The sequence below is a fragment of the Siphateles boraxobius genome, unplaced genomic scaffold (genome assembly GCF_051911475.1).
Source record: "Siphateles boraxobius isolate OS27281-9 unplaced genomic scaffold, OSU_SipBor_1 16, whole genome shotgun sequence".
NCBI lineage: Eukaryota > Metazoa > Chordata > Actinopteri > Cypriniformes > Leuciscidae > Siphateles > Siphateles boraxobius.
The window spans coordinates 9,956,762-9,973,518 of NW_027508766.1; the positions used below are offsets into that span (position 1 = coordinate 9,956,762).

General features: G+C 36.7%; 2 protein-coding genes across 9 annotated transcripts in view; both read left to right on the forward strand.

The window, feature by feature from the left end:
- The window catches only part of kank1a (KN motif and ankyrin repeat domains 1a), a 63,314-nt gene extending 55,804 nt beyond the window's left edge, over positions 1-7,510 (forward strand). For 4 of the 7 annotated variants that reach the window (XM_077231537.1, XM_077231541.1, XM_077231538.1 and 1 more), the window contains 8 exons: positions 773-869; positions 1,263-1,448; positions 2,596-2,683; positions 3,274-3,493; positions 5,420-5,562; positions 5,726-5,926; positions 6,111-6,209; positions 6,503-7,510. In XM_077231537.1, the coding sequence (XP_077087652.1) occupies positions 773-869; positions 1,263-1,448; positions 2,596-2,683; positions 3,274-3,493; positions 5,420-5,562; positions 5,726-5,926; positions 6,111-6,209; positions 6,503-6,562 (1,094 nt within the window). In that variant the 3' untranslated portion in view covers positions 6,563-7,510. The remainder of the gene's footprint in view (positions 1-772; positions 870-1,262; positions 1,449-2,595; positions 2,684-3,273; positions 3,494-5,419; positions 5,563-5,725; positions 5,927-6,110; positions 6,210-6,502) is intronic. The other 3 variants (XM_077231540.1, XM_077231539.1, XM_077231542.1) reach the window with 1 other exon arrangement.
- A 1,210-nt stretch (positions 7,511-8,720) lies between these two features.
- Positions 8,721-16,757, forward strand: part of dmrt1 (doublesex and mab-3 related transcription factor 1) — a 34,874-nt gene continuing 26,837 nt past the window's right edge. Inside the window, exons 1-3 of one of the 2 annotated variants that reach the window (XM_077231550.1) lie at positions 8,721-8,983; positions 9,553-9,733; positions 13,478-13,635. In XM_077231550.1, coding sequence (XP_077087665.1) covers positions 8,792-8,983; positions 9,553-9,733; positions 13,478-13,635 — 531 coding nt within the window. In that variant the 5' untranslated portion in view covers positions 8,721-8,791. The remainder of the gene's footprint in view (positions 8,984-9,552; positions 9,734-13,477; positions 13,636-16,757) is intronic. The other variant, XM_077231549.1, reaches the window with a different exon arrangement.

Here is a 16,757-nt window from a genome sequence, read left to right on the forward strand (position 1 = left end):
AACAGCTTCAAGACATGTAGTTCCAGGGATTCAACTGCTCTCACCCGTCAAAATAAGGGAAACGTGCATAATGAGTGCCTTCATCGTCTACAATGTTCGAGATACAGACAGTCAGAGGGAGTGTGTCCATCTGTAGGGCATGTTCTGGCAGTACTCAGAACTGTTCTTTTTTCAGTCTCCGTGGAGAGGGGCGGTGATCCTCTTCGGTATTTGGCAGAGCAAAGCCTGTACTTAGCATGTTTGCCATAGCTTTAGGCTGCTGGATGTTTCTTTTGCTTCACATATTTTTTTCTAAACGCCTGTTTGATATGCAAAAAAATTTTTTTCCTGAACTAGCGCCGCTTGGAGATATTTTCTTCTGTTGAAAATGACAACAAGTTTGGACATTCTACATGTCAGTCAGATTTGGAAAAGTAAAGTAGCCAACTCCAGCTAATGGTCCTGATTAGCTTTTGCTGGCTAAAATAGATTCTACTTGTTCATTTCCCATAACAGCAATAACACTGTATTTCATAAATCATGATGTCAGCTTTATGTGTTTCTTTCAATTTTGATAGGGTGTGTAGATTTCTGTCAGCATTTGTGGTGGAGGAAAAATATTATTTGCAGATCTATATTAAAATCGTTGCACTAACAATATGCATGTAAACTTGAATACCTGACTATTGTTTGTACCAGGAAAAATATATGATTCAAAATGTAAATAATTAAGCTATACTTTAACAGTATAAAATAATAATTGTTGATTGCCTGTATTTTTCTTTCCTACTAGGCAATCACAGCACCCTGAAGTCCATCATGAAGAAAGACGGTCATCAGGGACCTAATGGCACAAAAAAGAACTTGCAGTTTGTTGGTGTGAATGGAGGGTAGGTTCTCGTTCCAAGTAAGAGGAGAAAATATATTTATCACGGAAGAGGTGTATGATAAAAAATATATGCAAGTTGATGTTGGTTATATGTAAGGCATACAACCAAAAAAAAAATGTGTGGGTGATCAAGACCCTAATGCAAAGCTTATAACATGGCTACTTACAAAATAGCATGAAATATTACTTGTAGTTTAGCTTAAGCTGCAACAACATTACAATATAAATGTATATATTCTTTGTAACCTGCACATGAAAGTAGGTATGTTGCCATAATAAGTGATTAGTGGTTATTTTACAAAATCAGTGCTGCAGTTGAACAGTCAGAAAAAGGTATTCTAGAATATCATGTAAATGTGCATAGATTCAACTCCATGCTGTTTTCCATCTCTAGGTATGAGACGACATCGAGCGATGACTCCAGCTCAGAAGAGAGCAGCTCCTCTGGGTCAGAGGATGAAGGGGAGGAGAAGGACAAGATGGCGAATGTGAGAGAAAGGAGGAAAGAAGAATTCCGAAACAATGAAGCGGTAGATGAAGATAGAGACACTGAAGATTTAGGCCAGGACAAAAGGCAGAGGCAAGTACTGCCAGTAACTCTTAGATCCACATGCAACAAGTGAGTCAAAGTTAGTGTTGCGTCATTTAAGACTGTAGACCAATTCAAGCATATCTTGCATTAGAAAGAGAATTTAAGGTATTTTGGATGTGATGTCTGCAATGTAATAATTGAATATTTTTTTAAAAAGTGGAATGTAGTCACTGGAGGCAGGAATGTGAGCTCTGTATAATCATATCAGTTAAGAATCCTGCATACCAAGCCTGACATGAGTCATAAGAAAGAGTCCTAAAGTAATGCTTTTCATAATCTCCGAGTGATCCTCTTTCCACCTGGAATTAACATTATTTCATTTCTGGATAGTTTCTAGATATTTTTTAGCTAGAATACATTTACACTTTGCATTTCAATGCGACTCCAATTTGATCAGTTAGAGAGCTGATCACACTTACCCATGCTAAATGGAAAACGCCATTTATTCATTTTCAACCATTTACTAATTTAAAAAATACTTTGGTAGATAGTTCTAAATACATTCAGACGTGGTCTATTATGTTTCCCTAATTTACAAGCATTCCAACAGTAAAATATTCTAATAGAGATTAGAAGTGAAGGGGAGAAAAAATAACGTTTTAAATCGCTACTTTGAAATTAGAATAATAGAGAGACATGAGTGAGGACTTGGGGAGAGAAATAAGAGATTCCTAGTTTAGTCCAGTAGGATCATTCACGGGATATTGTTCATTAAATCAGAAAACCAGATCACAAGACCGCTGTCTCTGTTGTCTTTTTCTACATTGTTAGAGCCAATAAGCCACAAAACAGTGCACAAGACACAGACGTTCTTGTGAAATTATTTCACGTTAAGAAAATGCCAAGCAGAGTCTTTTTTGTTCTAATGGATAAAAATAGACCATGACGGAAAACACGTCCTTGAGTTGTGGATAATTATTTTTTGGCACAACCTCTGTTTTACAAATTACGTACTTGTATGCAGATAATGGAAATACATTAGCATTTACATCTTTGTCAAGTGTTCAGAATCCCCTGACCACCTCAAAATGTGGTTTTCATTTATCCAAAAATATATATTTGTTCTTTACCCAATACTGGCTAGCAGTCAGAAGTGTCATGCTTTTAGTAACACTGCTTTTTTTGTTCTTCCCAGGTATGAGTTGAATGAGAAGATGCTTTCTGCATGCAATATGCTGAAATCCCACCTCAACGTCCCCAAGAATCTATCCAGTAAAGATGTGGTAAGATAATATAACCCTGTGTAAACCCTCAGTGCACAAAAACAGTATCTGTGATTCTAGATTAGTATAATTATTTGGTGAAATCCTCTCTTTTCTTAAGTTTTGCCATTTAAAAAAAATGATGATTATTTTTGCTAAGTCAGCAATCTTGCCAAACAACCAACTGATTCAAAGCAAATTAGAGTTTTAGATGTTTCTTTATGCTCTGCCTCACTGAGCCTGAACGGGAAGGAAATTGGCTCCTTTGTGGTTAACGTGGTGTAAAAGAATGTTGGATCAACACTTATTTCTGCTGACCCCCGAGCAGAGGGTCCCAGCTGTGCACCGACAGACCTACTCTTAAGTCCTGCCTCAAGTTAAAACTATATTTGCTCTGAATTTCAGAAAGGATGTGTCTAATAAGTGTATGTAATTAGGTTAGATGCTGGACGTTTCTCTGTTTTGCTTCTGTTTACCAATCTTACGTTTTTACATTGATTTTGGGATTCCTTCCTTCCATGTTGAAGTGTTACTGCAATAGAGGACAATCCATGTAAATCACCTGTAATACATTCTGATCTCGATCAATTTCTCATTTTGTGTCATTCCAGAGGCCATATGTGAACACAGTGCAGCACGAGTGGTTCCGTGTGTCCAGTCAGAAGACGGCCGTGGCAGAGATGGTGGAGGATTACCTGAATGCTTTCAGAGGCATCTGCCCTGCCCTGCTACAACACATTGTAAATATGGCTGATGGCAACGGAAACACCGCCCTCCATTACAGTGTATCCCATTCCAACTTCCACATTGTGAAAAAGCTGCTGGATGCTGGTAAGTATGTGACTAACATTCCACATTTCCACATTTTCTTTTAAAGCCACTTACTGTACAGCCAGCTTTTTAGAGCAGTGGATGATTGACGATTGTGAAGGTTTTTTGGGACTCATCGGCATGAATAAAGTCACATGTGATCACATACATGTAATCGGATCACAGAACACTTTGGGTCCGTTTACACCTGTAGTTATCTCTGTGCATTTGTGATCGGATCACCAAATACGAATGTTAATACTAGGGAAGCACCAATGCCACTTTTTCCAGAACGAGTCCGATACGATACTAGTACTTGCTGATACGGAGTACCGATACCTGTATTCATACTGCATTTTTTATTTTATTTTAAATATTGAGAAGAGAAACCAAAAGAATATGAATCAAATTAGTTTGCTTAGCAAATAGACGTTTCCTTCAGTTATTTTCATGCCAAATTATGCCTGTTAAAATGAATTGTAGGTTCTACTGTTACTTGCACTGTTCATATTATTGTCTTTAATTTAATAGCACAACTAATATTAAGAGCTGCTCCAGTAGGGCTCAACCAGTCAAGAGCAGTGAGGGATTTTCTTTCTTTTATTGTTAGATTAACATTGAGGACGAAGACAGCAGTAGTTTTATTAGGCTGCTGTCACTTTAAGAGCTGCACAGATCCAACATACTGTTACATGCACAGATTCTTTTCAACTGTTTACAATCTACTTAAGAAATAACCGACTGTTTGAATTTTTCCATTAAAGAACTAGACGACATGAAAGAGAACTCGATTTAACAGGTTATTTCGCAAGCTGTCTGACAGGCAGCTTTTCTGGGCGCGCACTTCGGATGTTTGCACACAGAAAACTTATTGAAAACGTCATGTTATTACTGTACCGCCTTCCTGAAATAATGTAGGGATCCACTCGTTATACATCAATCATGTAACAGTTGATGTTTGTACTTGCACATACGATTTAGATTTAATTCAAATGACGCATGTGTGCTGAGTGAACAATCAGCAATCAAAAGCAAGCAACCGAAGTGTGCGCTCTCTCTCTTTACTGTCAATTAACGTTGGTAATATGCTCCTCATTTTACTTTCTTTGCTATCATTTCCAAATTTCCAGCAATGTCTATGAAAAGGCTTGTGCGCTCGACAAGCTCTCGTGTCTGTGCCGCAGTGCGCTCAATACACTCCGTGTGTTTCGCTTCTCAGCTCGCACACAGCAGCTACAGCATATAGGCGTAAACATTGTATTTGTTTAACATTCTATTACTACGATATATTTACTTCATATATATCCTTCACTGATATATCCATTCTGCTCTCTTTTGCTCTGTTGTCTGTTTCTCTTTGTCACAAGCACTAAACTGCACACGCTGTTGTTGATATCGGAGCATTTTATTGAGTATGAGCCACTGATCTATATAATGATTATGGAAATCATTCAAATTTATCTTCATCATATAGATTATTGGTATTGAGCGCACTTCTTGGAAAATCTTAACGAACCCAAACTTTTGAATGGTAGTGTATGTAAGCTAATGGCAAATGCTCCAGCCAGATCCAGAATCATGCCGTTTCCCAGTGTTCACCCTCCAAAAACCACCAAAGACCTCTGAATACCACATGATGAGGTGCCTTGACTCCTGAAAATAAAAGCCCATTATCCCAACTTCTTTGTGCTCCTCTACTCTCTGACTCTTTTCGGGCAGCCCCCATTGTCTTGATTGTCGGCTTCCATTCTCAGACCCTCTGGCCATCTTTGCCCGTCAGCAAAGCCCTGCTCTGGTCCTTCTCTTATTCCACAGCCCATGACTCTGTGTCTGAATAGCCTGCATCTCTTAAATTCACACAAAAGATGGCTTCCTTCCAAATGCATTTACTTAAAGGGTGGGCTCAGTGTTTTCTCTGATTCCCCTGTTCTCTCTGTTTCATCACAGACGTCTGCAATGTCAATCAGCAGAACAAGGCGGGCTATACTCCCATCATGCTAGCAGCACTAGCTGCCGTGGAGGCCCCGAAAGACATGAGGGTGGTTGAAGAGCTGTTCGGCAAAGGAGATGTCAATGCAAAAGCCAGCCAGGTCAGTGTGATCCGACAGTGACACTGAAAGTGTTTGAGCATTATTAACAAACAAGAATAAGCTAAATAATATGTTTATAAATGCGCATTAACCTAGATGATTAGCTTTCCACACGGTTGCTTTAAAAGTGTCTAAGCTGATCTCATTGACCCTGTGTATCCAGGCTGGTCAGACAGGGCTGATGCTGGCTGTCAGTCATGGCAGAATGGACATGGTGAAGGCTCTGCTCGCCTGCGGCGCAGACGTCAACATCCAGGACGATGAGGGCTCGACCGCGCTCATGTGCGCTAGTGAACACGGCCACGTTGAGATAGTTAAGCTGCTGCTGGCTCAGCCGGGCTGCGACGCCACACTCAGCGATAATGTGAGTGAGCAGAGTCCCCTTTTAAACTAGATAATCCACCAAATATGTTTAATGAACATGAAGTATATTTCTCTAATTTGTTTAACTCGTTTTCTTAGTGGATTCTGCAGCATTGTTATGAGACAGCAAGTAAGGCTAATGAAGCGTTTGACCATTTAGATGTTTGTTTGTTTTTTGTCCCTAGGATGAGAGTAATGCCCTGTCAATTGCTCTGGAAGCGGGTCATAAGGACATAGCAGTGTTGCTGTATGCCCATATGAACTTCTCCAAAGCACAGTCACCAGTGAGTGACCACACTTTCACATTCAGCTGAAATGCAATGCATTCGTTTTATCTGTGTATTTGTACATTATGATGATAATTCAAAATGTCTTTCTTTTGAAAGAACTTGAAAAATTGGGATATTTTTGCACAGAACTAATGTAAAGAATCTTGACCTGTTTCAGTGTTACAGATGATAATGACAATTTATTTTGTAATGCTGGAGTTTAGGGGTTTTTATAATGGTTATAGATTTTGCAGCTGACTCATGTTTGACTCTTAATCATACCTTTTATGTCTGTCATCTGTTCACAGGGTACGCCTCGTCTTGGGAGGAAGACTTCACCCAGTCCTACAAGGAAGGGACATGTTTGATTGGAGAGCTTTTAGCCCACCCTGCCCGAGCTGCTATCTTTCAGGTTCTGCCATGCCTACCATTTTCATCAGCTAGAAACCAAATCCAAAGCTAAAAGACTGAAAACTTACTTCAAACCTCAACTAATGGATAGTAGGCAATTATACTGAGCACTTTTGCAAATGTCTTCTTAGTGATATCTTTCTCCTTGGCTTTCAGATTATATAATACAAATGGACTTGCTAGCTAAGAGTTAGTCCTTTCAAGACCTCAAATCTGTACTCACCCTGAATGTATTCGAAACGAAGTATTTCTTCTGCCTGAAATCACCAGCGTAATATCAGACCTAGACGTCAACTGTAACGTGGCTATGGAGTTGCCTTCAGAATTTTGTCATTTTATAATATATGAAAATGTCTTGGTATTTTTTCTCCTTTAAGTGGCCTAAAGCTTATCTATAGTCCTGTTCTTTTTTATAGAATCAATAATTTATAATTCCAAGATGTGGCCAATGTTGCCTGACAATGAGTTTTATATTTGAACCTTGTATATGCTGCCCAATATTTTCAGTCTTTAGAGTTTAAATCTTTTCTCCTCTATCAAAACCTCAGCCGAGATGTCCAGTGCGTATCACAAGTTGAAATACAGACTTTCAACTTGTTTTATACATATGTGTCTAGGTTGGAAATGGTCCTTACTTTTATACTTGCCATTTCATCTATTTAAAAGTCACAGTATTTAGGAAATTTCAGATATATTTACCAATTAAAAGTTTTTATCAGAAATACTTGTACTTTCATTGTATATAATGTATGTTTGCGATATGTAGATGTAATAGCTTTGGCTGGCCTTTATGTAATAAACTTATGTCTTGCATCTAATATGTGGCTTTTTGTGTAGTCACAAATATAATAACAGAAAACTGCCGATAGTAGCCTATAACTCAATAATAAAGTACTAAAATATAATGATATGGCCTATTCCTGGTTTTTTAGTCTCTCTTGTCAAACTTTTCTTTCACTAGTTTCGTACAGGTCAACAGTACAATGACTCCCTCTACTGGAAAGGACCGCTAATCTACACTCATAATGAATTTAGGCATGACTTTGTCTTTCTTATTAGGTACGCACTATTATTCAAACAGGAAATATTCAGTTGAAAATAATGTAATTGTATACATTAAACCAATGTATTTTTAAACATAATTTAATATTAAACATTTCATTTCTCACTATATTTTAATAAAGTAGGCCTAATTAAAACCGTGCCCCCTAATTAACAATACTCTGTTGCAGTTCTTTGCAGGGGTGGGATTTGCAAGCATGAACATATGATTTTCAATTCTATTAAAGAGGAGTGCCTTTTAGTTATGGACACTGCAGAGAGAGAGTTGTTGTTTTTATTATTATTATTATCATCATCATCATCATCATCGTCATCATCATCATCAATGTCCTAAAAAAAAATTCTCTACTGGCCATGATTCAGAACTTTGTATTCTGTGTATTCTGACTTTTTTTTTTTTCAAGCAAAAATATATATTTTATTACATTTTATATAAAGTCAATTAAAACTAGTAAATTATTTTCCACTACACAGAAATTTTAGTATTGAAGTTAATTTGATACCCTGTCTGGACAGTGATGTCATCTAGCTCATGTGTTTTCAAACTTTTTGATCGGACAAACAAAAAAAGTGTAAAAAAAACACCAAAACCTGTACAATATCCCGTTTTTATGACGTTGCCTCGGTTTACCTTCAAAGCACTTTAGATGTATTTTTTTATTTTTTATTTTTTATTGTTGAGTGAAAATATTGAATTATTTTTATTGTCTCTGAACTATATCCCCGGGCCCTGTTTGAAAACCCTCGGCCAGATCCAACTTCCAAGGTTAGCCTATGGACCTTTGTAAATTATCACATTTTATGAATCATGAAACTTTCTATTTCTTTGAGACCCAAAATTTAAGCACGCTTTAAAACGCAGTCCTCGCATTTTGTTTTGTGTCTTATGATCTATGATTTCACGAGACACTTGGGAGTCACTTTGGTCTCAGTGGGAAGAATCTGAACATAAGCTCCCACGCGCACTGGAATGCACAGGTTTGCTCGCGCCAAACATTCGCCTATTGTATCAAACCTCAGACCCCCCACCCCCCCTTGCTCCCCCCTCCATATAAACGTTTTATAATCCGCTTGCGTGACACATTCGCAGCAGAAGAGGCTGACTGTCATTACAACCTGTCAGGATGAGTGAGGAAGAGCAGAGTAACGGCCCGCTAGCTGTCAGGAAACCGTCCCGTATGCCCAAATGCTCACGCTGCAGGAACCACGGCTTCGTGTCTCCGCTAAAGGGCCACAAACGCTTCTGCAACTGGAGGGACTGTCAGTGTCAAAAATGCAGACTAATCGCTGAAAGACAGCGGGTCATGGCAGCCCAGGTAATGTTACACACGAGCCATCTTCGATAGGACCATACAAGTTCAACCAGAGTCTGATTTGGATTTTATTTTTTCCTGTTTCGTTGTATCCTCCGCTCTCTTGTGATCTAAATGCATTGTTTATGTTTGAGTACGTGTTGTTTATAAACTTTTAACGTCTCCATATTTCATGCCTTGCCTCCCCCTATCGGTTTTTTTATTCATCGTTTCTGAATCAACCGCATCGCATGGCTTTTAGTCGTTTTTCCAGTTTACAGTCGAGTTTACAAATAATTGGACTGTTTGCTACAATAATCATGATAAATTGTTTACAGACATAGTAACGTTTGCTAGCTACATTGTTGAACAGTGCAGTTTTTGCGACTGTTTCAGCTAGCTGCAGTTTGGCGCCGATTTTTTTATACATTTTTTTTTTATAAAACAGGCTGTGGAATAACTATAATTTAATAAGTGCCAAGTAATTTAATTGTTACGAAATTCTATTTTAAATGTCTCTTGATACTTTTAATGCATTAGAGAGTGAACTTGTTGTCCCGGCTGGGCCTTGAGTTCAATGTTTGTCGTGTTAGGTGGCCTTACGGAGGCAGCAGGCCCAAGAGGAAGAGATGGGCATCTGCAGTCCGGTTAACCTGTCCGGTTCAGACACCATGGTGAAGAACGAGGTCGTGGGGGATGTGAATGTGTTTACTATCAGCTCAGGACCGCCATCACCCACCAACAGCAGTGCCACCGCATCTCCCACCAACCTAGGTGAGAGAACCTGTTTAACGAAAACAATACTTGTCACAAAGGAGAGCCTTCATCTCAATTTTTCATATAGTTTTGAGTCGAAAGTCCAGTTAAGAAATGGATGTGGTTATTTACAGTATGCTGGGTTTAAACACCTAGTTTAAACATTATTTTGTAAATGAATCTAAGCAAAAATTCAAACCTCATCATACATTATAGCCTTTGTAATAGCTGTTTTTGGGCAACACGAGAACAAAATAAAATCACACTGGGATAGGCTACATTAAGGTAAGATCAAATACATATTCAAGGCAGATTTTAACTGTAAGGGCGTCTTTCAAAAATGTCTTATTGGGGCAAGTTGTCATGCAAACACCTTGCAGAATCTGCTAAATGTTATTAATTTGAAAAAATCAAGGGAAGTTGCAGCGGATGTAAACGTTTGAACTGGGTAATTTTATGTGAAATGGCTTACTGAGGGGAGTACTAAATACAAATAACATGCAATTTTATTTTAACATTTTATTTTGTTAAAAAAACTAACATTTTGTAGAAGGTAGACAAATTTTGAGAATGAATAAGGTCGTAGTAATTAAACTTCTGATGCTGGGCTATGCTTTAAAAAAAAAAAAAAAAAAAAAAACTTTAATAAAATGCCTTTCAAAACAAAAAATGTTTAATGGTTTTACTGAAAACAAAGCTCCAGTTAGTGGACATACAAGCTAAATGAATAGAACCTTAAAATTGATGGTTGGTTAACATTGATATTGAATGTAAAAATATTTTTTGAGACAAAAAGGATGTTTATTTTTACTTTTGACCACAACTTAGTGTATTTGTTGTAATTTTATGGAACCGCATTAATTTCATTGCTAATTTACTATGCATTTAAACAATGTTTTTGTTATTTTTAATATTACATTTTATGTACTTTCGGTTTCATTACAGTTTCAACATGTTAAATGCTAAATTCTTTTTTCATTCTCTGGTAAAATAATGGAATAAATGTTCAGTAGTTTTTTTTGTGGTCAAATAGTACCAAAGTTCGGTAAAGGTAAATTGAATTGACTAAAAAAAAATTACCCTGAGAAATTTTAACTACAGCAAAAATGGGACAACTAGCCCCAGTCTTCCCTAATCTCAAATGAGCACTACATTTTTAAGTTATTTGTATATTTATACTATGGGGCTGTCGAATGCTTGTCCTACACACGAGAGTTTTAAGGACAAAAACCTGACGAATGTCTTGAAGCACAACATCTGAACAATGTCTTGAAGTTTAGTAACAGTAGTATAAGTGGAATAATTGACAACGGGCTGTTTAATTATTTGAAAATAACACACACCCGAGGCTTTGTGGTGTGGCCACAGACATTACCTAGGGTGTGCATTATTTTCGATTAATTCAAAGGGCCGTCGTCAATTATTCCACATATATATATATATATATATATATATATATATATATATATATATATATATATATATAATTTCAGGATTCTTAAAGCCAGAAAACATATATTCTCAAAAATCTAGTTCAGTAGAATATAAAGAAAAAAATTCTCAGAAAATATTTTTCCATGCAATATCATGTTGAAGAATATTTTGAAGAATGTCGGTAACCAAATGGTTGATAGACCCCATTGACTTCCATAGTATTTATTTTCCTACTATGGAAGTCAATGGGGTCCATCAACTGTCTGGTTACTGACATTCTTTAAAATATCTTATTTTGTGTTCAGCAGAAGAAAGAAATTCATAAAGGGTTGAAACAACTAAAGGGTGAGTAAATGATTGAAAATGAAAGAATTTTCTATTTATAGTTAACTATTCCTATAAGGTTTGTCAATTTTAAAGTTCTATTTACTTAGCTTCTATGTCCACTACTTGGAGCTTTGTATTAGGTAAAAGCTCTTCATGCAACAAAACCATTTAACATTTGTGTTTTGAAAGGCATGTTATCAAATTATATGATCATGAATGCCTAAGAAGCGTAGCATCAGAAGTTTCATTACTACGAACTTCTGAATTTTTTTCATTCTCGTCATTTATCCATCAATTTACACCCTCTTATTAAAATAAGAGCTAAGCTCAACTCTTTGTAGGAGGTTTCTGTGAATCGGCCCTTTGTCACTTTACCATGGGAAAACGAAGAGATAAGTACATCTTGACCCCCTGAACTATCCACTGTGTGAGTGGATTAGGAAAAACTAAAGGAACCATGACCATGAACATCTTGTAACCATCCCATAATTCTCTCCTCAGAACACTGTACAGTCAGTGAGGTGCACATCCATTCTCATAAGGGGGGCGGGAGGCTATCAGCGTAGATGGCGATTGTGCCGTGCCAGACCATGTCTTTGTCTGTTGTGTTCAATGAATGAGAGAAACATCCTGTTCCTGGTTCTCCGATAGGACTAAGGAAGGAGTTGGATACCAGACAGGTCAAGGTTGTCTATGCTCTGATTTAGCCAGCTGCCTCTTGATTTGCTGAAAGATGAAGCAGGAGTTACTGGCGGTTTTCAGAATTTGCCATCAGAGATAAAGTGACGCATGACATAACACATGCAGACAAAATAACTTCTCTTGAACTGGCACTTTACACTGTATTACTGTGAATCCGTGCCATTACCGGCACTAAAGAATATTTATCTCATTACTAAATTTTGTTTGTTGATCATATGTATATGTTTTTCACTACTCACTATGCCTAATGTGTGATACCAATTGCAGAATAGGCCATTCCAGGATGACACACAAGTTTTGTCAAAACTCTGTCATTGAAGCACGTTTTATTAGATTCTGCTGGTTTTACCCTTCTGAGAAACCGTTTTTCATTCAGTTTGTGTGTACTAACTTGGATGGATTAAATGCAGAGGACAAATTCTGAGTTTGGGTTACCATATTTGGCCTTCACATGTCATTTACACTTTCTTTCTTTCTTATGCCTTGCAGACTTTTGTGTGAAATGTGAGAATATCTCTTGGGCACTACATTTTACATTTGTCACAATTCGATATATATCACAAAACTGAACTCACTATACAATATTATTGCGATACTCCAAGTCATATGGTAAAAGGTTGACAAAAAATGTACTGTTGATTAAAATGCTAAATTTGGTCTTACATTGGGGTGGAAATGAGGCTTGGACTTGGTGCTGGTAACCCAACACAGGACAGCTAAAAATACAGAATTATTTTAGACGAAACTACATATATATATAAAATAATGTAGGTCACTTTTTATCAGGACCCACAAACATTCTCCCATTGCATTATTATACATTACATTCAACATCATATATATTAGTTTAATGTAGTACTGACACTGAAACTCTGTAAACTTGAATTTCTTTCTCGCATAGTAATTTTCATTTTGGGTGAACTATGCACAACACATATTGTCACTATCCACAAAACATATTGTTGCATTTTTATTTTACATGATATATTGTTACAATAATAATATATTGCTACCCTAATAATTACTAAATTTTTCATTTGTTGATCATATGCATGTTTTTATGCCTTACAAACTTTTTGCAAACAGTTTTTCCCCCCCAAACATTCGCAAGCATGTGGTGTTGTTTTTTTGTTTTTGTTTTGTTTTTTTGAATGTGAGAATAGGAAGGAAGGAATATGTTTCAGTTGGTTGATTTAAAAAAAAAAATAGAAACTGTATAATTTCCAATTTTGTATATTGTGTAAAATTTGAATCTGATGGATTTATCAGAGAATTTTGACCCGTTGTCTGATGTTTCAGAGAACCGTTCCATGCTGGCTCTAAGCTCTGCAGTGACCAGCAGAGGGCACAATGAGGGCCCTTCTGAGCTGATGGTGGATGCCTCCTATTACAACCTCTACCAGCCCACACCGTACACGTCCTACTATAGCAACCTGTACAACTACCAGCAGTACCAGGTGAATAAATGTGCTCCTCACATGTCAAGCGCAACTGAACTGCTCTCTCAGGTTTTAAATTAATGTTATACATTATTAATTCTACACTAATATATACTACTATTATATAATAATACATATGTATTATCATTATTATTAGTAGTACTAGTAGTATCACTAGCTTAATACATATAAATATTATTTAATAATAAGAATGGACTTATTTAATATGTACTAAGCTACCTAGTCCCATTTTCACTTAATTTCTGGAACCTTTACTGTAAATTTGTAAACGGTAAGTTGTTGAATTATTTTGATTAATTATTTACATTGCCCTTCTCCTGCTAAATATTACATTTATCTCGATTATTCTGGCTTCACATTAGGTAAAAAGTTTGCTGTATAATATTTTATAGTATTTAATTTAAGTTGTTTTTTTGCACACTAGCTATGGTGTTTCTTTACCATAAAGTGTGTCAGTTTTTTACCGTAGAGTTGCGTCACCGTAAAAGTAACAGGAAGTGTTCATGACAGATTTTAAGTTTGTACTTTCAAAAACGACTCAAATTTATTTTGAATTAATCTACTGACCCCAAACTCAACTCCCCCTACCATATAGTATCTTCAAACCAACCCTTTAGACGTACGGTACCTCACACGAGCACACTAGCAAACATCCGTGTGAACGCCAGCATGTTGCACACACCTCCACACTCACCCAGTCTGCGTCCCATGTAGCCCAGGCCACGGTAATAAGGTGATTAAGTGTGTTGCAGCCATGTTGATAGGGGCTGCTGTCATTAGACCCGGCTGCCTTGTTTAAGTTGGCAGGCCGTAGTGAGCTTCTGTCCTCGGTGCACAGTGATAATCCTTGTGCCATCGTTCCAAACCACTGGCCAAACACAGCAGGAAGGTGTGGAGCTTTCATGCCACGCTACACCTCTTACAGGCTGTTTACATTTCCCCGCTCCCCCTAGCCGGAACCGCAACTAATTCTGTCATTGGAGGTTTTTTAACCCTTATCCTCATTGTACGACTATCACAAGACAACTGATATATCAAACAGTCTAAATAAGAACTACTATCAATTAGTGTCACTGTTTTTGTTTTATAATATCAGCTAAATGAGTTTTTGTTAGTTTAATATTGTTTTTAAAAAATCCTAATCTGCAAAGTCACATATTTCCCCTGTTGTTCTTGATGCGTCCAGTAGGGGGATGTACTGCGAAATAGCATCATTAAATCGATGCTCGAAACTTAGACTAATAACCGTCCCATCCATAGACTTTGACCAATTTTGTGTTTTTTGTTAATTTAAATATAAACGTTACAGTGTAGATCTGCACTACGGATATGTCTGTAGTAGATAATTCAGTTGGGCTTCACTCAGCCTACAGAAGACTATTTGTTTTTGTGAATTAAAAAATGTATAATACACATAGTTGGATCAGATGACAAGTAATGATAAATGAACTACTGTACAATAGTTATATGCACCGTAGGTTATATAGGAGACTGCGTGAAATATGTGACCCTGGACCACAAAACCAGTCACATAGGTCAATTTTTTGAAATTGAGATGTATATATCATGAATAGCTGAATAAATAAGCTTTCCATTGATGTATGGTTTGTTAGGATAGGACAATATTTGACCGAGATACAACTATTTGAAAATCTGAAATCTGGGGTTGCAATAAAATCGAAACATTGAGAAAATTGCCTTGAAAGTTTTCCATATATGTTCGCGACTGTGCAGCATTCACTCACAAAAATAAATGTTTTATATATTTACGGTAGGCAATTTATAAATATCTTCATGGAACATGATCTTTACTTAATATCCTAATGATTTTTGGCATAAAAGAAAAATCACTCATTTTGGCTATTGGCTATTTGGCGTATTGTTGACTATTGTCACAAATATACCCGTGCGACTTATGACTGGTTTTATGATCCAGGGTGAAATATTTATGATCCAGGGTCAAATATTATGTTGTTGTGAATTTATGTGGTTAAATTTAGATATTAACTATATTTAACTATATTGGTCGTCATACAGCAAAAAACAGTGTCCAAGACAAACAAATTTTATCCATTTTCTAAAATTCCAAGGGCCATTTAGAAAAAAGAGACAATATTGTTGTTCACAAAAAAAGTATTAACACCATTTATGAATTATGATGACTCCACTATGGCTTGCCACTCTTCTTTAACCGTTTTTCTGTCCTTAAAGTGCTCCTGCTCACTGATAAAAAAAAATTAAACATTACAAAAATTAAAAAGGACATCCATGGTGAATTTGATCTTGTCACTGTGGGTGTGCTGCCCAGCATTGATGTCAGGTGAGTGTGGATTGCATCAATTTGTGCAATGTGATCATCAAAAGTACAATGGCCCAGGCACTTGTTGGTGGAACACTTCTGGAAAAAGTGTCAAGCCACTTTGATTTCTTTTGGCCACTGATGATGGACTGTGCAGAGAAAATTGAAAATGACATTAAAAACATGTCCATGTGTGTCAAAAAATGTTGTTTATTTCCTAGACAAGCTATTGGTTTGGAATGCAGTAAGAAAAAGAGATGAGTGTTTATATTTTATACAAGTTTAGAGAGAGAGCTTTTCATTTCCTTAAGTAGCTAAAGCAAACACACCTTTATGAGATGCAAGTTAAAGATAACTTGGTAAAGACAAGAGTATGTTAAAACCCACATTAAGTGCACATACCCTACATTTTAGTCCATATCAGTAAGCTATTTTAAGAAAAATGTATATTAGAGATATTAGATAATTAGATCATCTCATATATAAGAAACAACTCAAACCCGAATCTACATTCAAACGATATGGGAAAAGTGTTTAATGTGGGTTTATCGTGTATGATGTTGGAAATAATCAAAATATTTGAGTGAGTGTGCAGTTCAACTCTTTACTTAGAGAGAGAGATTTATATACATATATGCCTATTATAAATGTGTCTTTTGTGTGTTCACTCCATAGACTGGTAAAAAAACTGTTCACATAGTTCCAATATCTACTATAATGTTGCCCCAGAAACCATGTGAAGTATGTTTTATGCAAGGAGTAAACCGGGTCTTACCAGAAGAGGCCATCTCACGCAAGCTAAAGACAGGCAACAAAAGAA